The 22,421-nt window shown below is 41.2% G+C and overlaps 1 protein-coding gene across 1 annotated transcript in view; it reads right to left on the bottom strand.

Moving 5' to 3' along the window:
* GPR158 (G protein-coupled receptor 158) overlaps positions 1-22,421 on the bottom strand; it is a 309,748-nt gene that overhangs the window by 9,570 nt on the left and 277,757 nt on the right. Inside the window, exons 7-10 of the mRNA XM_040352535.1 lie at positions 18,530-18,768; positions 11,447-11,585; positions 6,561-6,666; positions 2,750-2,896 (exon numbers count right to left, since the gene is read on the bottom strand). Of these exons, the coding sequence (XP_040208469.1) occupies positions 2,750-2,896; positions 6,561-6,666; positions 11,447-11,585; positions 18,530-18,768 (631 nt within the window). The remainder of the gene's footprint in view (positions 1-2,749; positions 2,897-6,560; positions 6,667-11,446; positions 11,586-18,529; positions 18,769-22,421) is intronic.

Here is a 22,421-nt window from a genome sequence, read left to right as displayed (position 1 = left end):
TATGCCAGGGAGAGAGAGAGAGCATTGCAGACACAGCCAGAACTGACTTGTAAAGCCAACGTGAGGAGACCTGTTACCACTGCTGCCCGAACCTGCTGGGAGGAAACTTCAAAGGCCCCCCATGCACCTAGGACCCCTGGGCAGTTCACAGAAGTGCCTGTGCATTAAGACAGGAAAGCCCTCCCCCGCTCTCACAGTGTCCCCCAGCTTTTAGGGAGAGGAAAGCAGGCAGCGCTGGGGGGAGACCAGGCACCTATAGGAGGATCACATGTGGCTAGAACAGGGAGGCAGATCGGTGCACTGTGACAGTTACAGAAATGATGCGACAGGAGGGAGAGATACACAGCATCGGTTCTGTAACTGTCAAAGCGCACCGATCTGCCTCCCCATCAGCGGGCCCCACTCGGCTGTGGGCCCCATAGCGCCCGCGTGGGTCGCTATGGCGGTAGTTCCGCCACTGATCATCATATTCCTGGCCTGGAAACAAAACATGATATTCAAGCGCACTCCCTGAAGATGTCTAAGGTTCACAAAAAGCTAGTATTACTTGGAATGGGGATAAGGGCTAAGAAAAATGTTGAAAAACTGAACTGTAAAATAAACAAGATTAAAGCTGAAAAATGAAAATAAAAATAAAAATAAAAATAAAAATAAATATGAAAATAAAGATGGAAATAAAAATAAAAATAAAACTAAAATAAAGAAAAAGAAAAAATAATAATAAAATAAAACTAAAACTAAAGTCCAAAAGAAGCCAGTGCTATAAAATGGATAATAAAGTCCATCAAATGTCCATGGCACTGTATAACTACTTCGCTATTGCCTTGCTTTGGATGGCTGCCAGCTGACAGATGAAGTGATCTGTATAGAAGCAAAGAAAAGACAAATGCAGCGCCTTCTAAGCGTAGCAAGCTCGTTTAATAATAGTAATATGTGCAAAAAGCTATAAAAAGCCTACTCACAAACATGAATGAATATAGGCAAGGTGGTGTAAGGATCATCCGCATGGTATAGCCGGTGTGCGTACGATGTCCTAATGCAGGCAGCGCGGTGATGTCGTTCTCTGAAGGGCAGCAGCTACAGGGACCGAGACGCTCTCGGAACCTTCACGCTGGAATCAGGTATCCACTGCGGACTGCAAGTGACGTCACTTCCGGATGCGGGAGGTGCACGCGTTCAAGACTTTCGAGTCTCTTCCTCAGGCTGGGCTGAGCCTGAGGAAGGCGCTGCCTGCATTAGGACATCGTACGCACACCGGCTATACCATGCGGATGATCCTTACACCACCTTGCCTATATTCATTCATGTTTGTGAGTAGGCTTTTTATAGCTTTTTGCACATATTACTATTATTAAACAAGCTTGCTACGCTTAGAAGGCGCTGCATTTGTCTTTTCTTATATTCCTGGCCTGGGGCTGCGTTCCGGTACGGGAAACCCACGTACTGGGCGCACAGAGAGGTGCTGGTACTCTCCAGGGCCATTTTTGGAAGTGGCGGTACTGAGTACCGCCGCGTTCCGGCCCAGTTAAAGCACTGACCTGGAGGATGGGGTAAACAGTTCAATCTCTGTATTTTTGGACGATACTAAGCTAAGTAGGGCAATAACTTCTCCGCAGGATGTGGAAACCTTGCAAAAAAGATCTGAACAAATTAATGGGGTGGGCAACCACATGGCAAATGAGGTTTAATGCATGCAAAATAATGCATTTGGGTGGCAAAAAATATGAATACAATCTATACACTGGGGGGGGGGGGGGGAGAACCTCTGGGGGAATCTAGGATGGAAAAGGACCTGGGGGTCCTAGTACATGACAGGCTCAGCAATGGCATGCAATGCCAAGCTGCTGCTAAAAAAGCAAAGAGAATATTGTCATGCATTAAAAAGGGAATCAACTCCAGAGATAAAACCATAATTCTCCTGCTCTACAAGACTCTGGTCCGGCTGCACCTGGAGTATGCTGTCCAGTTCTGGGCACCAGTCCTCAGGAAGGATGTACTGGAAATGGAGAGAGTACAAACAAGGGCAACAAAGCTAATAAAGGGTCTGAGGATATTAGTTATGAAGAAAGGTTGCAAGCACTGAACTTATTCTCTCTGGAGAAGAAACATTTGAGAGGGGATATGATTTCAATTTACAAATACTGTACTGGTGACCCCACATTAGGAATAAAACTTTTTCGTGTAAGAGAGTTTAACAAGACACGCGGCCACTCATTAAAATTAGAGGGAAAAGGTTTAACCTTAAACTACGTAGAGGGTTCTTTACTGTAAGAGAGCGGCAAGGATGTGGAATTCCCTTCCACAGGTGGTGGTATCAGCGGGGAGCATTGATAGTTTAAAAAAACTATTATTGCAGCAGTTAGCCTCTATATGTATTATTGATTGTGCGGGAATACTACTTTACCTTTAATGGTACAATATTAGAAGCCTAAAGTAAAAATAAATTGAGTAACTACATTGCACAGAGCTCAAGTGACTACACCACTTACCTAACTGCTATTATATCTCATAATGGGGCTACAATATACTGTTATAAAAAATAGGAAAGTATTTTTTTTTTAAACATCATGTTAACAACATATTTATATAAAAATATAAAAGAAGAATTTGACAGCGTTCCATTAAACACCATAAATAAAATATTGTTTATAAATTATAGGAACGTTTTTTGGGAAAATCTTTGCCATGGTCCCTGTACCTGGACAATAAGAAATCAGAAGGACATTGATGTGACATGAAATGAACTCACCCGTATATCCTCAGGGTCCAGGCTATGCTCACTCCATGCCGAGGTGATACTGCTGTTCAAATAGGATCCAGATCTCCCCATGTCTAACTCATCTTCATATGCTTCTGCTGCTATGTCATCTCTTGGATTGTTATGGGAGCGTGAAAACTAAAATTATAATAATAATACAAAAATGTATAAGTAATATAAAAAAATGTTAATAAAAATATTTAAAAATAATAAGCTTGATCTGTCTTATAAGATTAGTTGCTAGAAAGAACCTAGGGCCAGATTCACGTAGCCCGGGCGCAACGTAACTTAACCGATTTAAGTTACACCGCCGCAAATTTTCTGGCTAAGTGCCCGATCCACAAAGCACTTACCTGGAAATTTGCAGCGGTGTATCCTAAATCCGTCCGGCGCAAGGCGGGCCCAATCGAATGGGGCGAGTCCCATTTAAATTAGGCGCGCTCCCGCGCCGGACGTACTGCGCATGCTCCCGTCGCAAATTTCCCGACGTGCTTTGCGCGAAGTTAGGACATTTTGTGAATCGCGACGGGTAAAAAAGACTTGCGCCGGGAATTTTTTTTTTTTTTAAATAATTTGAAAGCGACGCGGGAAAGACGGGTATACTTTTACATGGTGTACTAAGTTTACACTTTGTAAAAGGTACCCTATCTTTGTGACGGCAAACTAAGACTTGCGTAACGACGGGAAAAAAATTTGTGGATCGCCCTAACTGCTAATTTGCATACCCGACGCTGGTTTACGAGGCAAAATCCCCCCAGCGGCGGCCGCGGTACTGCATCCTAAGATCCGACAGTGTAAAACTATTACACCTGTCGGATCTTAGGGATATCTATGCGTAACTGGTTCTATGAATCAGTCGCATAGATAGAAACAGGGATACGACGGCGTATCAGCAGATACGCCGTTGTATCCCTTTTGTGAATCTGGCCCATTGTTACTTGCTAGAAAGAATTCCTGTAATTATGTGTCTTTATTTTTACATGTAACGCTGGGGCACCTGATCCACAAAAGCCCCTACCTTACATAGTGACTGTGTAATACAATTGTTTCCCTGTCGATATCCAGGGTGAATGGAGGAGGTGAGCTACAAATATATTTACAGGTTTGCTGATTATGCTATTGTACAATTCAAAAACTCACTACAGCAACTATACACTCAAGTTGCAAGTCAGTGATGGCCTAGACTTATATGGAGAAAAAAGAAAAAAAAAGTTTTTTTTAAAAAAAGCAGCATACCTCACCCTGTTACCCTTGTCAGCAGTGACTCTGCACCCCCCTCCCCTCACCATTTCTCAGGGTTTTTGCTCTGTGTTTACAATAGCAATTTGAATGATGGAGAGCTGCCCAATCACTGCTGGTAGGGAGATGCAGGGTGAGCTGAGATGCATAATCAATGCTAGGAGGGAGAAGCAAGGGACAGTTAGCTACTGGGAGTTGGAGCAGAGTGAGTTGGCCTTCTGAGAGTGCTTTAGTACTTCTATTGAGAACTTTGAAGATTAATTGCTCCACAATGTCTGCAGCTACAGAGGTCACTTGGGGCTTGTTTTTACTTTGCCTAATTTATTTTAATGTGGTTTTCTATATAGAGAGAGAGTAAGTTGCACTACATTGACTATAGGAAGTAAAATTCTACTCCCCTAATTGAGCAACATGCGCGTGTGAATGCATCTATTTTTATGCTTTATTTTTATGCTTCTGTGAGATCTTTCTCTTTCCATGATTAAAGGCCCGGGCTGGGGTTTACAGCCGCAAGCCATCTTTGCTTGCCATCTGGTAAGCCTGCATTCCTTGTGGTGTTTTCACTGTTGGTGGTGGATTCTTTCAACATTTTGAACTACAGAAGAATTTCAGAAGAAGCTATTTCAATTGTGTTTTATGTTTGGACTTCACTGAACACATGATTTACACAGTTACTTTATATAATTGTTTTCACCTGTTATAGTTTATTTAGTAATTTAGCGCAACTACATTTTTTCTACTTGTCTGTTTTGGTGTGTATATAACTTTTTAGTTGCCGCTTTATATTAGTGTTCTACGGTAATTTCTTTTTTTTTTTTTCTGTTTACAAGCGATTTTATTGTAGAAAAAGTCAAGGTACAAAAAAGAATAACAGTGATGGTACAGGAATGTATACAATTATCATTGATAATAAACATTGAATAGGGAGAAAGGGTTATGGTTAGTAACAATTAAACCTGAACCAGAAGCGTGGCGCCCCAGAGAGACCATTTTTTTTTATATTGGGGCATAGAATCATATAGCGTGTGGTGAATTCTCTCTGAGAGTTTGATGTTTGTCATACGGCTGAGAATCTGTGGCCAGGGTACAGAAGCGGAGCGCCAATTAAAGGCTATGGCCCAATGAATGGAGGTGAGAAATGTGTGGATAAGCCTTGTGCTTGATATTGGAATATCCTGAATAGGGCAGAATAAGAGGCAGATTAGGGGTGTAAGAGGGATACTACGGCCGGCAATTTTGTCTATCACGATGCTGGCCTTTTCTATAGTAGTTTTCATGGAATTTGTGTCTGACTTCTTAAAGTGGTTCTAAAGGCTGAAGGTTTTTTACCTTCATGCATTCTAAGCATGAAGGTTAAAAACCTTCTGTGTGCAGCGCTGAATGCAAACAATGCATTAAGGTAAAAAAGGTTTTTAGGTTTAGTAACACTTTAACCCCCCTGGCGGTATTCCCGAGTCTGACTCGGGGTGAGATTTTCATACCAAAAGCGGTAACCCTGAGTGAGACTCAGGCTCGCCTCGCTGGATCCACAGACTGTGTTTACTTACCTTGTCCCTGGATCCAGCGATGCCACCGCGCTGTGTGAGCGAGCGGGACCTCACTCGATTCACACAGCATCCTCCTGTGCCGCCGATCTCCGTTCCCTGCGACGTTACGACGCACGGGAGCGGAGAACGGCGCCAAATTCAAAAACGTAAACAAACACAATACATACAGTGTACTGTAATCTTATAGATTACAGTACTGTATGTAAAAAATACACACCCCCCTTGTCCCTAGTGGTCTGCCCAGTGTCCTGCATGTACTTTTATATAATAAAAACCTTTCTTTCTCCCTGCAAACTGTAGATTGTCCATAGCAACCAAAAGTGTCCCTTTATGTCAAAAATGGTTTTAGATCAGCTAGAAAACAGCGATAATAAATTATAGTCACTTGCAGAATTGTGCGATAGCGATTTGTGGGGAAATTCGTCCTAAAAAAAATAAAATAATGACAGCAACAATTCTGCAACTGAGCAAATTTCAGTGATTTTGAGTTGATTACATTATTGAATAATTTTTATTAGAATTATATTATTATTTGTTATAATTATTTATAATTATTTATTATATTATAATTTATAATTTTGTTTTTAAAAAAATGTCATACCCGGGATGCCTACTAGTCTCTTGTTTGGTCAGATTTAAATGAGTTATTCCTAAAAATTACAGACCTACAGTATAAAACGCCAAATTTCCTTGCAAATAATGGTACCGCTTTCAGCACCTTTTTTCTGAAAGAATCATACCGCCAGGGAGGTTAAGGTAAAAAAAGCTTTTTACTTTACAGCCACTTTTATACTAACTTTTTAATTTGGTACTTTTGTATGCGAGAGGCAGGATTCAGGAAGGAGTCTGCAATGTGTATTCCATTATCACCAGCAGACATGCTCCAGGATTACCAAATTACAGAATAAAGGGTGTGAGGTGGACAAGTGCAGTACAGCCTCAGTGACAACTGAAGTAATGAGAAGGTAGATTATACTACATGTACTGTATGCATTACATGGCTTATATTTCCTTACCTTAGGTATTAACAATAACCCCACTGTTACAGTCACCGTCAGATGAGTGTGGACAAAAAACAGCATTAACATCCAGTCTGGCTGAAGTTTTGCTGCAAGTACAAACCTGCAACAAAGAAAATAATTAGCAAATCTATTTCAAATTACAGTTGTTATTTTTTAGCCCTGATTTTAGCAGCAGTGATTACACAAGAATACGGACGTCTTTCAGAACCCTGTTTCATTAGTTAAAAATAGCATTACATGAGATTTCTGATTGTTTCTTAGCAATTTAAAAACCTTCCATAATCATATCAGCATCGCTAAACTATATTCATAAAAGGAATGGGGGAGGGATTGGAGGTCTACATTGCAGAGAAAGTTTTTTTAAACAGTTTCTTGTTGTGTTTGGGAAAAGACCTGAAAGATTGCTCAGTAAAAAATTATAAAGAGATACAAGGTTAGTTTAAAGATTTTGCTTTTTCATCCTTTGGTCTGTAAAAGGGAATGTTTACATCAGCTGCATATGAAGTACAGAAGATCGCTTACATTTGTGGTAGCCCTTGTTGCCGCTCCTCTGAAAAGCTATCTGAAATGGATAACTTTTCAGAGGGCAGGTGACAGGTGGCTGGGAGTTGACAAAAGCCTGCACCACCATGCCGCAACCAGTTGCTTTGCATACAGTTGCGGAGCAGTTTTGGTGTGACCGCACTCACTTCAACACAACATGGGGGTTTACATTTTTGCCACGGTTGCAACATGTGCACCATCCCCTCCAGTTGCCTCTGCAGCTTAAAGTAATATTAAATTCTTGTTTTTCTTTTTTTTACAATAAAAACATGTCATACATACCTGCTCTGTGCAGGGGTTTTGCACAAAGCAGCCAAGACCCTCCCTTCTCGGGTCCCACACCGGCGCTGCTGGCTCCTCCCTCCTGCCAGGTGCCCCCATAGCAAGCCGCACTCTGAGGCTCTGTGTGGCCATTCACACACGGAGCCGCGGCTCGGTGTCGCCCCCTCGGTCTCCTGATTGTCTCACTGGCTGTGATTGACAGCAGCAGAAGCCAATGGCTCTCACTGCTGCCGAAAGCCAATCAGGAGTGCGAATCACTGGAGAGGCAAGGCTCTTGTGGAAATCGCTGGATCAAGAGGGGGCTCAGGTAAGTATTAGGGGGCTGCTGCACACAGACGGCTTTTTACCTTTATGCATTGAATTTTTGTTTGAGTATAGATCTATGTTTTCCCCATGCATGTTGGTATTCACTTACTGTTGATCTACTCACTAAATCTGTTGTAAGTCTAGTCCAAACATTAACTACTCTTTTGAGAGTATTATCCTGTTTAGGATTAGTTTTGAACTTTCTCTGAGCTAAATTGAGATTATGTCCCTGTGTTCTTGATCTTAGCTTCATATTGAAAATGCTGTCCTCCTGAACCCTATTTGTAACCATGATGTATTTAAAGGTTTCAGTCATGTCCTCATTTTCTCCTTTTTCCTCAAGGCTGTCCTTATCCCTCAGACCTTTCACCATTTCCACTCTCCATCTCTGGACTCGCTCTGGAATTGCTCGTCTCCAAACTTTCTAAATAAAGGGACAATTTATTGTCCTGCAGACTGTAGGAGGGCCGGACTATAGCCACCAGGAGTACAAAATGCCTGGGGCTTGGTGATCAGTGAAAGTACAAAAAATAAAAAAAAATTCATAGGGGTTTATTTACTAAAAGCAAAAGGACAGTGCACTTTGCAAAGTGCAGTTGTTCTCTGCAGGGGCAGTTGCTCCGGAGCTTAGCAAATGAGGTAAAGCTTCACTTTGCAAAGAATACCCAATCAATTGCAAGGAAGATAAAAAAAATGAATTTTTGTTTGCGCATGATTGGATGATGGAATTTAGCAGACCTTCGGCTCATTTATTCATCTCTGGAGAAACTGCTCTTGCAGAGTTTCACTTAGCGTCAGATTTGTCCATCGCAATGTCACAGTCCCGCTAAAAATCACTGGGCTGGATTCAGGTACCTTTGCGCTTTTTTTGCGGAGGCGCAGGGCAAAGTTTTTGCCCTGCGCCCCCGCAAATTTACTGCGCTACCCGCGTTTCACGGAGCAGTAGCTCCGTAAATTGCGTGTGCGCTCTTTAAAATTGCCCGGCGTAAGCGCGCGCAATTTAAATGATCCCGTAGGGGGCGGGAATCATTTAAATTAGGCGCGTTCCCGCGGCGATCGTAGAGCGCATGCTCCGTCGGGAAACTTTCCCGACGCGCATTGCGGAAAATGACGTTGCAAGGACGTCATTTGCTTCAAAGTGAAAGTGAATGGCGTCCAGCGCCATTCACGAATCGCTTACACAAACTACGTAAAATTCAAATTTCGCGACGCGGGAACGACGGGTATACGTAACATTGGCTGCCCCTGCTAATAGCAGGGGCAGCCTTACGCGAAAGACGCCGTACGGAAACGACGTAAACTGCATACGCAGGGCTCGCGCAACGTTGTGAATCGGCGTTAGTATGCAATTTGCATACTATACGCTGAGCACAACGGGAACGCCACCTAGCGGCCATCGCAAGAATGCAGCCTAAGATATGCGGGCATAAGAGCCTTATGCCGCGCATATCTTAGGCTGCAGGCGGTGGAACGAGGTTCCTGAATCAGGAGCATTCGTTACGCCGGGGCAAGTAAGCAATTGGTTACACAGGCGCAATTGCTTCTTGAATCCAGCCCACTGATACTAGTAAAAATAAAAGTGCCATAAAAAAAATCCCATAGTTTGTACACACAAAAACTTTTGTGTAAACCAATCAATATACGCTTGTTGGAATTTTTTTTTAACCAAGAGCATGCAGCAGAATACATATTAGTTGTTGATGGAGAAATTTGATTTTTTACATTTTTTTATTGGATGTGTTTTATAGCAGAAAGTAAAATATATATATATATATATTTTTCAAAATTGACGGTCTTTTTTTGTTTATAGCGCAAAAAAAAAATGCAGAGCTTTTTAACCACTTCTGTACCGGCCCATAGTCATATGACGTCCACAGAGGGGACTGGGCTTTGTGAGGGGATATCTGAATGATGCCTGCAGCTAGAGGCATCATTCAGATATCATTGTTTGCCAGCAGCAATTCTACGCACCATAAGAACGATCATAGCGGCTTGATCGTTCTTATAGGTGGCGGGAGGGGACATCCCCCCTCTCGCCGCCATCCGGTGCTTCTCTGGGCTCTCCCGTGCCATCGGGGGCCCGAAGAAAGAATCTTCCAGCGCCGGATGGGAAGCATAGAGATGACTGGTGACCAGGTGGTCTCTATGACCGTCGGAGGCCTGGGCACTATGTGATGACGTCACGCCGGGTATCCGGGAAGTAAACAAAGCCTGCGATTGTGGCTAGTAAGCATGAGATCAGTGAATTTTTTTTCACAATCTCATACTTTCCAGCCTGGAGGAGAGATGTGGGGTCTTATTGACCCTGCATCTCTCCATAAAGAGGACCTGTCACACACTATTCCTATTACAAGGGATGTTTGTATTCCTTGTAATAGGAATAAAAGTGCTAAAAAAAAAAAAAAAAAAAAAAAAAGTGTAAAAATAATAATAAAACATTTTAAATGCCCCTGTCCCCGGTAGCTCACGCTAAGAAGCGAACGCACATTTAAGTCCCGCCCACGTATGTAAACGCTGTTCAAACCACATATGTGAGGTATCGCCGCGTGCGTTAGAGCGTGTGCAACAATTCTAGCACTAGACCTTCTCTGTATATCTAAACTGGTAACCTGTAAAAAATTTCAAAGCATTGCCTATGGAGATTTTTAAGTAACGAAGTTTGGTGCAATTCCATGAGTGTGCGCAATTTTAAAGCGTGACATGTTAGGTATCTATTTACTCAGCGTAACATTATCTTTCATATTTTCCCAAAAAATTGGGCTAACGTTACTGTTTTGTTATTATTTTAATTGATGAAACCATTTAAAAAAAAAAAAAAAAAAGGAGTTTGAAAAATGATTGCACAAATACCGTAAAGGATAAAAAGTTGCAATGACCGCCATTTTATTCCATAGGCTATCTGCTAAAAAACATATATAACGTTTGGGGGTTCTGAGTAATTTTCTAGCAAAAGAATGATGATTTGTACATGTAGGAGAGAAGTGCCAGAATAGGCCCGGTATGGAGGTGGGTATAAAAGCCCTGCATTGAAGGGGTTAATTACCACAAAAAAAGCTCTATTTTTGGGTAAAAAGGACATCAATTTTGTTTTTGGTACAGTGTTGCATGAATGCACAATTGTCAGTTGAAGTAGTGCAGTGCCAAATTGCGTCAGGAAGGGGGGTAAACCTTCCAGGGCTAAAATGTTTCATTTACCTAACATATAATTTAGATGCCTCCAGGAGGGTAGACTTTAATAATGCCCCAAAATTACTGACTACTGCTGTTTTACTCTTTTTAAGAAATGTGCCCACATGTCCTTTTGAAATCAAAAACTTTTGTTTTTGTGTATGAATTTCCATTAACCAAAGCCATTGATGATCACTAGAACCCAAAGTTTCTTCTCAGCATCTCCTCTGGTTGAGCTTTTTACTGTTTTAGAGAAACCCCTTTCAATGCCTCCAACATATCTACTTATGCTACCAAATGTAGTAACAATCTGTGTTCTTGAACAATTTTTGTACATTCAACTTTAGATTTACCAAATATAATATGATTCCTAATCTACCTAATCTATCTAATCAATTTGTATCAAATCAAGCAGGCCCTGGCACCACAGAGTTCTTGGTAGATCTAAATAGGATTGTACAGTCAGACTGTAAAGTGTATGGTGAACTTAAAAATCACAAACTCTTACATGATATATTCCTATTTCTCCACACAATGTAAAAAAAACATATTTCTAGAAAACATAATTTTCAGTCACTTACCTAATAGCGTGGAAGATAGCTGACATAATCAGTTCATTGTGCACAGCAACAGCCATGTAGCGTGGCTCATGGAATGCAGATGGGACAGTTCGTACCGCATAACAGAGGTACACACCCCAAAGGAGAAATAAAAATTCACCTGGAGGATAAGAAAGTAAAGAAATAGCAGATTATTCCAAATAGACCAGCAGACGCTTTTTCAAGTAAAACTATGGTCTACTCTAAGCTGTAGCATACATTTTCTTTATGGATTCTACAATTAAAATGTTTCAAAAGCCAAAAACATTTTTTAGTTTTAGTTTTAGATAAAGAAAGTAATGGCTTTAACCCCAGCCAACTTATTGCTGTCCCATTGTGGAGATTTTATTTCCATTCTGTCTCGAGACACTACAAGAAGTTAGAGGTAAATCCTCTCTTAGACAGTTGTCACCAGATCCCAATCATTGGAAGACTTGCCCTCTATTCCTGACCCAATGACAAACTCAAATTTTCAGATTTTCCCTCACTTTCAGTCTCTGACAATGGGCCCGAGGACATACAACGATAATATAGTTGGAGGTATACAGGCAGCAATAAAAATACTACCTGAGCCTAATCTACACTATAAAACTGCAAACAAATGCTGGTTTAAAGAGTATAGAATTAATCTGACAGGTTTTTTGACACCATATTGCCTGTAATAATCATCCAGTGTCATAACTTTATTAAAGCTGAAGCCCAGTAAATATCTAAATATGTCACTGAAATACATGCATGTGAACTGTTTTATTTACCCAAGGTCTTAAATAGCTTAAGATCCTTCCCGCCTCCCATGCAAACAGTGACTACACTCCTCTGTACTACAAATATTCAATGCAACTTTGTCAAGGATCCAACAAAGGCTGTTCTCTGGAAAAGAGGGGAGACGGAGGGCGTATGCGAGTACGGGAGCCGAGACGCCGCTCCTGTGGAGCCAACATTAGGAGCCAGCATCGGAGCCAGCACTGGATGATCTACGCCATTTGGCGTAACGAGTGTATCACATGCATCATACCTAACGAGGTACACTACGACAGCAGCCAGCGCAACTAGTGCATTAAGGACTTCACTGTTCGCACGGATCCCATGGAAGCTGAGTAGCACTCTCCATCCGGAAACTGTCAACAATATTCTACACCAGCCCCCACAACGCTGCCATCGCAACGGACAAACACTAACAGGTCGGTAATTTTACCATATACAACGATCGGATGATCAACGACCTTAATCCAATTTTTACGATGGTCTGCAATATAGGGGTAATGTATTCTTAATTTGCTATTCAGCACGTCCAGCCTTGATCCAATTACACACAGTGATATTTAGTCCAATAGCGCATTGATTCCAGCTGTCACTGCACTCTCATTGATTCTGAACAACTTGAATTTACTGCTATTATAGGCAATTCCCTACAGCAGGACTAGTGACATACTAACCTCTCACTAATACCACCACTAATTTACCATAAGTGGACTTTTCATGCATGACTGCACAGAATCATTTGATCCAATGGTACCAATATTATCGTTCTGTACCCCATTGATTGCATTGCCACTCCAGGCAGGCCTTGACAGTGTGATTATCAAATTAAACGATGCAATAATCTCCCAGATATACTCCTAATGACCCCCAGGAGTGGCCATTCCCTGCTCGCTTACACCAAATCAACTAATTCAACGACACTAACACCTATCATGAACGCTGTTATGCATTAAATTGCCCATCTTGTTCTAGTCAATATTACCAACCATTTTGAATATTCATTCCCATGACTATATGAACTTTACAATTCTCAAGAAATTGCAATTCTACCAGCGCGCCTGCTCCCCTTCCCTCCCCCTTTCCCCCACACCGGAATCAGCCACCAGTTATCGCATCAATTCGACTGCCATTACAGAGTGACTCGGTGAGACACATTCGGTCTCGTATACCCGGTCATCTTACCATATATCCTTTCTGTACTTCAGATACGGATCTAACAGACACTTATTATTCAACTGATGCATGTTTCTGGTGACTGAATCCACATCGTGTCCGGACAGGTGTCGTTATATGTTTGTGAGTCTCGTCAGTTTTGTTACATGTATAGCAGATACCAGTGTACCAGATGTAAAATCAAGAAACACTTTTTAACTTTTTGCATTTATACATTAATGCTCAATAAAATATTGTTATATTTAATAAAACCTTCCCAGGTCATTCACTGCTGCCTAAAGTAACCCCTTACCACCTTGGTCTTCACTTAGACCACTCCCAATCCCCCCACCTTTTCCTTTCTCATCCTATTCATATGTTATTATGGTTACAGCAACAGTACCATCACTTGATGAATGACCCCTTATAGATATCCAATATATCCAGGATACCTATCTACCAGTGATATAACTTGCATTTTCCCATTCCCCCTTTTCCTTTTCATTTTTGTTCTCTGGAAAAGGCTACAACATGGTTGTCTGTGAAGGTTCCCGTTTATCAGGTCATGATATAGCTAGTAATAGTCAGTCACATTCAACTTGTTCTTGTTCTGTTGAAGAGATTGTATAGCTTTCCAAAGCCAATTCATCTGTTCCAATGAGTGCCAGGAAGCATGTATTTCCACACAAGTAGCACAGACATCATAAACCGATTACCATGGAATATGTAGATGGTGATTTCAAGAAAGAGAATTGTGAGTTCTCCAATTTACAATTCTAAATATGTAAATTGTTGTCAAATCACAGGGTAGAAACATTAAAGTGGCATTAAACAGTGTGTGGGAGACAGATTGTGTTGAATTTTCCAACCCATGTTCAGGGATGGTTGTTCCAGTCTGACTTAGATGGCCTTCTTTATGCTTGTTGTAAACCAGTTGTCCAAATTGTGTACATCATTGTCCTTAAAAGAATGTGCCTTTTCCATAAAATGTAAGAAGACTGCTGAGTCTTGACCTGTAGAACCCACCCTCCTATGTTGGGCCACTGATATGTTGAGAGATTGTTTTGTCTTCCCAATATACAGGTCTTTGCATTACTCACTACACTGCATAAAGCAAGTTACTTTGCTTGTGTTTGGGTGTTGGGTCTTTTTAGATGTACAAACATCTGTATAAATGTATTGCTGGGTTTGAACACAGGGGTGTAAGGTTTGTTAAAAATCCTTCAGATTTTTTCCACACTCTAGCTACACATGGGATGATTATACTTCTCCATGTGTTCTGCTTCCCCCTCTGTTCGATGGTCCTTAACGAAAGCCCTGTCTGAGTAACCACAAACGTACAAAACACTCCTGAGGTGTCCATGTTCTTTGTCTTTATACTCTGTTGTTACATATTGCTTTTTTGCCTCAGGGCCTGAACCACTTGCCATCATTGAGGAAAAAATTAATTCCAGGTTCACCAAAATACCCTACAGGATAATGCCAGGGTGGCTGTCCACCAGCTGAAGCCTAATAGAAGTTGGGTGATACAGCAGGACAATGACTCTAAGCATTGAAGTAAACCCACCACAGACTGGTTTCAGAAAAAGGAAATGTGCCTTTGGAATAGCCAGTCAGAGCCCAGACCTTGACCCCATAGAGATGCTGTGAAATTACCTCAAGAAACTAGTTCACTTCTGTCTGAGTTGAAGCAGTTTTGTTAAGTGGAATAGCCAAATATTCCTCCTAAAAGTTGTGCAGGTCTGATCCAGAGCTACCAAAAGTGCTTTCTTGAAGTCATTGCTGCCAAAGGAGAGGATGTTAATAAGAGTGATAAAATCGGTCTGTTTGTTGATGTGGAGACAATCTTGACCCACAAATGACTTTGTGTTATTCATCTGGAAGACTTCAAGGCTCTCTTCTCCACCTCATTCATCCAAGGTATGCTACAATGTGAGATATAGGTGATCCCACAGCACAGGTTATGGATGAAAAAGATTTGGTAGCTGTGATGATATCCATCACTGGGACACATTGGGGTGCCACAGCAAAGTTCAATCACTTGGCTAAGACTTCATTCTCCAGCTAAGTAAGCTCTCTGTTTGCAAGATTATTTACTCAAGTGACCTTATTGCTTTGGACTGTTCTGCCATCATCCTTTATTCTCCAGGTTAACTCCCCAGTTCTGTTGTTATTACTGATCTGTAGTAGCAAGTTGACGGTTATGTTGATCTGGCCTTCTTTGACCTTAGCATGGTGGCATATAGCTAAGCTTGTTATGTAAACCATTATTTCCAAGATCTCAGCATATAGTTTTGATGCCAAACTATGTTTGGCAAATTATGTTTCATCAGCTTTCTATCTCAGAGCATCAATGGTAAAGTTGGTCTGTCCCACTTGCGCATTTAGCAGTTGTTTTTGAGCCCTTTTTGCTGGCCCCATTACTTTTTACTGTGGAAACCAAGGACATACTGCTAGGGTTAAGTCCATGGTGTCGGAGATTAAAACCTAGGTGGTTTATAAATGACTTATCACAAGTATTTATATAGGGCCAACAATTTATGCAGCACTGAAGCAGGGTTAAATGCTGTATACTGTAAGTGCATTGCTATTAGGGTTGAACTGAGTCCTAACATGGAAGTTTTAAATTTGGAGCAGGAAGGCACACTAAGACCACAGTCCAATGGAGAGGAGAAATGATCCCGACCTGAAGAGTCGGAGACCAAAACCACCAGAGCAGGGAGGCCCTAGTCAAATGTCCCTCACGGACTTGTTCAAGGACAAGGGAGACTTGTGCCACTTGGATAAGATTTCCTTCTGCAGGACCCTTGTATATAACTGCTTCAAGGGTGGATACCATGAGGTCTAGCACCTATATACAAAACCAAAGAGAAGACCATATGTGGGACAAAGCAGCAATCGAACTGCAGTTTGGAGTTTCCAAAGCTTGTCCGGCGGGAGGAACACCTAAGCCCATGCCAGGTCAAGGACCAGCCCCAAATATTCCAGACTTCTGATGGGGGTCATAACAAACTTCTTAAGTTTGAACACCCAGCCAAACTCAGAGTGCACATGGTGAAAATCATGTTGCCCATCAGTACAGAATAAGGCTCCACTGTAATCCTCCACTGTCTCTGTAGTGCCAGAACTGGAGTCAGCACCATCGTAAACAACTGAAGAGCAGAGGCCAGACCAAAAGGGAGCGCCACAAACTGATAATGTGTGTCCTCGACCACAAAGTGCAGGAAGTCCTGGTGTCCGACACTGAGCTGCTAATAGCAGAGAGGGGTTTAACTATCAACTAGGACTGCCCATATGTGGTTCTGTGTTTCTTTAATGCCATGTGTACTACTCCTGAAGGTGGTGCTATAAATCCTATGGTCAAGAATACGAGGAGTTGTGTGTCACTGAACCTAAGAGAAGAATAGTCACTTGCTATACATGGCTAAATGCTCTAAACAATTACTTCTGTAACATCTTTTGCAGGTTGACAGGCTTGCAAATTCAGGGTTGGCAATATTGCTGCTGGAGTTCCCAAGAGAAAAAATATTACCCCCAAAACTTAGATACTAATATTAAGTTTACTGACAATTCTTAGAGCACAAAGTATATAAAATTTAGTTAAGGGGGGGAAAAAAAACTTGGAATATATATTTTTCTTAATTATGCTTTTTTCCAGGACATTGGTCTTCCATAATCCCAACCCACTGCAGTGTTTGTTCATTATGATCAGAGCACATTATCAAAGAACAAAGCTTAAAAGTGGTATTAAGCGTGTCTCAAACTTTAATGTGTTTGCTGAGATAATGGAAATGAATCAAGTGTCCTACTTTAAATATAAAAGATTTGAGGAAATTGTAACTGCTGTAGCTGCTCATTTGCATGGTATTAACATATACATGCATTTTAAGATAAGTACATTTTAAATTACTTTGTAGCATTGCTTGTAATGGAATACTAATGTGTAAATTTCACAACGTACTAAAATCTCTAAACAAAACTAGCAAAATTAACTTTTACTTGCTTCCATATGTACTCTGGCTGTCACAGATTGGCACTTGGTAGCTGCTGTACACACAGGCACCAAAGAACTAAACATTTGGCAGCTCCATCATAAATAATGGGATCCTAAATGTAGGGATCCTAAATGTAATGTTATTTACACTGTTCAGCAGTGGTGCATTTTCATTGGTGATCCCAGAAATGCAACTTCCGTAATACTTGACATCACCAGGAGATGGCAGTACAGGAAAAATCTGATATCACAACCCCTGTTTTTGGTGAAAAGAGTTTGGCTTCATCCACTGCCTGCTGCTGAACTATTTAGAAATTCAGAGAATGTCAAATTGATTAAGTATCTATAAACTTATTCACTAAGCTCTCAAGATAAAATTAATAGTCAATTAAAAGACATAATAACTGAACTAGCTTATACTGCAATATTTTGCTTCAATTCGGAGGTTTCCTTGCAGTACTTTTTTTCTGGTGCTAGATGTCCTCAGTCCAATGGCCTGCGTCATTCAACCTATTCCCTCTGGGCCCAGGTGATCCTGGACCCACACCAGCCTGTGACTGGACAGTGAAGTGAAAAGCAGCACAGTGATGAGCTAATTTCTCCATCACTCTGCTTTTGCTTCCTATCAGCATGCTTCTTGTCAGTGCATCAGCCATTGGCTACATGTACAGTTTTTTCATCTCACAAACCAGCCTTGCCGTATGTACAGGGACTGCAAGAGGCTGATACCAGGTCACATTTAGGTATTTGCATTTAAAAATACATCCAGTTATGTATTAATGACTACAAATTAAATGTGTGTCTTTTATATCTGCCTAGAGTTCAGTTTTAACATAGTAATATACTTGCAAAAGTTGTTTTCAATATTCTATTAGATTTGCAGCTTTCATTAAAATATTACCGCTGATGCCACCATGAAGGCCCTGCTATAGGGGACAGCACTCTAGCACAATGTAAGTAATAAAAGTATATTGGCAACCCTAATACAAAAGATAAACTGTGCAGTTTATCTTTTGTATTATGTTATTTATGTTTATCTCATTTTATTGCTGCCTTTGATCTTTATTGATGTTATTTTTTATTTTTTGTTAGCGCAGTCTTTTTTCCTATATTGGCAACCCTGTCTAATGTTTTCGAATATATACTAAGCAACTTACCAACTGCCATCATGTAGTCCCATCGATCTATCAGACACATGTTAAACAGAAGGTGGTCAGAAGTTTTCCCCTGAACAATAATCGGGATATCTCGGTCCATGTTCTGGAACAAAGCAGATGTCCAGGCAACCAGAAACCACACCACTAATAACAGAATGACCGATAACATTCGCATTACCCTACAGCTGGTCATGTAAGGGATGCGCTGGGCAGTACGAGAAAGGAACACCTTTAGAACTCTGTGGAAACAAAACAAGAAGTCATTATCATCTATTGATAATATAATTATATAATCAATTATCATGAATGAAATGTGTAGCAGTTTGTTGCCTATAAAATTCAATTAACCAATGTCAAGCTTGGATTTTCTCACTATTACCTAGCCAGCATCATGATTGGTCAGACCATCCATCATTAGTATAGGACCGATTAAATAAACTGTTTTTAGATGGTTTATATTTAAAAAAGCACAGCTTCTGCTGTTAAATGGCTATACTTAGCGTTCTGGACAAATGATGGATCATGAGACAAATTCGTGAATTATCGTGAATAAAAAACGTGTGTTTTAATATACACACTATAAAAGAATTACAAGTACAGTTACAATGTATTCATAGCTTCAAATAAAAGAACAGTCCTTAGAGAACATGTGCTTAAAATGTCCGATCCTTATGTATGCTTGAAAAAAGTCTGTATGTTGCTTGATGATGGGATGAGGTGAAGAAGAGACCTGGCAGAGCTTTGACCCAAGCCTAAATAAAACTATCCCTTTGTTAGATTTCGCGCTCAAAAATACACCCTCCCAAAGGGTGTAGCTTAAAGAGTGAAATATGAAGAATCACATCTGTTCTCACTTATCCCAAGTTACATAGGAAATGGGTGATGGCCAACAGCTAACCTAAACACAATGGGGCAGATCCACAGAGCGAGTACGCCGGCGTATCTACTGATACGCTGGCTTACTTTCAAATTTCCAGCGTCGTATCTTTGGTTTGAATCCTCAAACCAAGATACGACGGCATCTGGCTTCGATCCCACAGGCGTATGGCTTCGTACGCCTTCGGATCTTAGATGCAATACTTTGGCGTCCACTGGGTGGAGTTCTCGTCGTTTTCTGTGCCGAGTATGCAAATTAGCTTTTTCCGACGATCTACGAAAGTACGCGCGGCCGTCGCATTCTCTTACGTCGTCTCTATTCCGCTTTTTCCGGCGTGTAGTTAAAGCTGGTGTTTTGCGGCGTATAGTTAAACTTGCTATGTTAAGTATGGCCGTTGTTCCCGCGTTTATTTTTTTTTTTTGCGTAAGTCGTCCGTGAATCGGGATGGACGTAATTCACGTCTATGTTAAAAAATATGATGTCCTTGCGACGTCATTTAGCGCAATGCACGGCGGGAAATTTAGGGACGGTGCATGCGCAGTTCATTCGGCGCGGGGACGCGATTCATTTAAATGAAACACGCCCCCTACTCGCCGATTTGAATTACGCCGCGAGAGATAGACTACGTCACCGTAACTTACGGCGCTAATTCTTTGTGGATTCGAAGTTTAAAAAAGTAAGTTACAGCGGCGTAGCGTATCTCCCATACGCTGCGCCGGTGCAAATCTCTGTGGATCTGCCCCAATGTCTATAGGTAAATTCTAAACAGGATATGGGTGGGGAAGGGATCAGCTAGTCTAAACATTTGAAAGCACAAGCCTTTTCTCACATAGAGATACCTTTTGAACATATATATAATATTTACAAAATCCATCAAACCTGTCAGCTTCTTGAATTTCAAAACTCGGGTTCAAATGTCACATCAGGAGATTATTAGCTCAAAACCCTAACATTCGCATCACATTACCAGGGATATGTATTCTTATTGATTTATCCAGATTACATTTTTAGATTTAAAGAATATAACAACCGATAAGAAGGTGAAGAAGAGCATAGCACAGAGCTTGGTACTTCACCAGAATCACTATAAGGTTAATGATATTTATTTTAAAACACATTGTACAATAATAAAAAAAAAAAAGAATATATACAGTATATATATATATATATTGTAATATTGAGAGTTATTTTAGCTTAACCTCCCTGGCGGTATGATTCTGTCTGGAATTACGTACCAAAAGCGGTACATTTATTTTGCAAGGAAATTTGGCGTTTTATACTGTAGGCCTGTAATTTTTAGAAATAACTCACTTAAATCTGACCAAGCAAGAGTCTTGTAGGCATCCCGGGTATGATTTTTTTTTTTAAAACAAAATTATAAATTATAATATAATAAATAATTATAAATAATTATAACAAATAATAATTTAATTATAATAAAAATTATTCAATAATGTAATCAACTCAAAATCACTGAAATTTGCAGTTGCAGAATTGTTGCTGTCATTATTTTATTTTTTTTATGACGAATTTCCCCGCAAATCGCTATCGCACATTTCTGCAAGTGATTATAATTTATTATCGCTGTTTTCTAGCTGATCTAAAACCATTTTTGACATAAAGGGACACTTTTGGACAATCTACAGTTTTTAGGCAGAAATTACATTTTTTTATTATATAAAAGTACATGCAGGGCACTGGGCAGACCACTAGGGACAAGGGGGGTGTGTATTTTTTACATACAGTACTGTAATCTATAAGATTACAGTATACTGTATGTAATGTGTTTGTTTACTTTTTTGAATTTGGCGCCGTTCTCCGTCCCCGTGCGTCGTAACGTCGCAGGGAACGGAGATCGGCGTCACACGGGGACTGTGAATCGAGCGAGGAGGTCCCGCTCGCTCACACAGCGGGTGGCATCGCTGGATCCAGGGACAAGGTGAGTAAACCAAGCCTGTGGATCCAGCGAAAGGTAAGCCCGTCCAGCCCGAGCGTGACTCGGGTTTACCGATCCTAACATGTAAAACCAACCCCGAGTCACGCTCGGGTTTACCGTCAGGGGGGTTAAAGGATCACTAAAGGAATTTTTTTTTTTTAGCTAAATACCTTCCTTTACCTTACTGCAGTACTGGTTTCATGTCCTTATTGTTAGTTTTTGCTTTGAAGTAGCTGTAATTCTGCTGTGATCTCCACACTTCCTTGTTGTCTGGCTCCTTATAACCACAGTACTGGGAGCTTTTCACAGTGGTCTAAGCTGTCATTACTGTGTGTCTAAAACTCCTCAGAACCAATCAGATTTATTTTAAAAACAAAACACTGCCCTGGATTTGTTTGTTTTTGTTCTGTGGGTCTCTTTACTTCACAGAAACATGAAACCAGTTTAAAACCGAAAGTGAAACTAGATCTATTTTTAATCATTTTTAAAAGGAATCAGTTAACTTTTATGTCTCTATACCCTGTAAACAGTCATTTCAGCAAAAAAAAATGTTTCCTTTAGGCCCCGTACACACGACCAAACATGTATGCTGAAACTGGTCCGCGGACCAGTTTCAGCATACATGTTCGGTCGTGTGTAGGCGCGAGCGGGCCGAATTCCAGCAAACATTTGCCCGCCGGGCCTTTTCCCAGCAGACAAATATTCCTGGACGTGTTTTAAAACCGTCCGCTGGAATCCTGCCCGCTCGGACATGTACGGTCGTCAGTACAGACCTACCGTACATGTCCGAGTGCCCGCCGTCCCTCGCATGCGTCGAATGACTTCGACGCATGCGTGGAAGCCTTTAAATGGCAGGCCCGCCCACGTCGCCGCGGCGACGACGTGGACACGCCCCGCGTATTGTTTACGCGCGGACTTCTGTACGATGGTTAGTACAGCCATCGTACAGAAGCCCTCTGGCAGACATGTACGGTGAAAACGGTCCGACGGACCGGTTTCATCGTACATGTTTGCTCGTTAGTACCCGGCCTTAAGGGTAGAGCTACCCAGTGAGCTAAGTCCATGCCAGGTGTGCAGAT

This window comes from Rana temporaria, chromosome 5 (genome assembly GCF_905171775.1).
Source record: "Rana temporaria chromosome 5, aRanTem1.1, whole genome shotgun sequence".
Lineage (NCBI taxonomy): Eukaryota > Metazoa > Chordata > Amphibia > Anura > Ranidae > Rana > Rana temporaria.
Note: the sequence above shows the minus strand (reverse complement) of the source record. Positions and strands in the feature narration are given on the sequence as shown.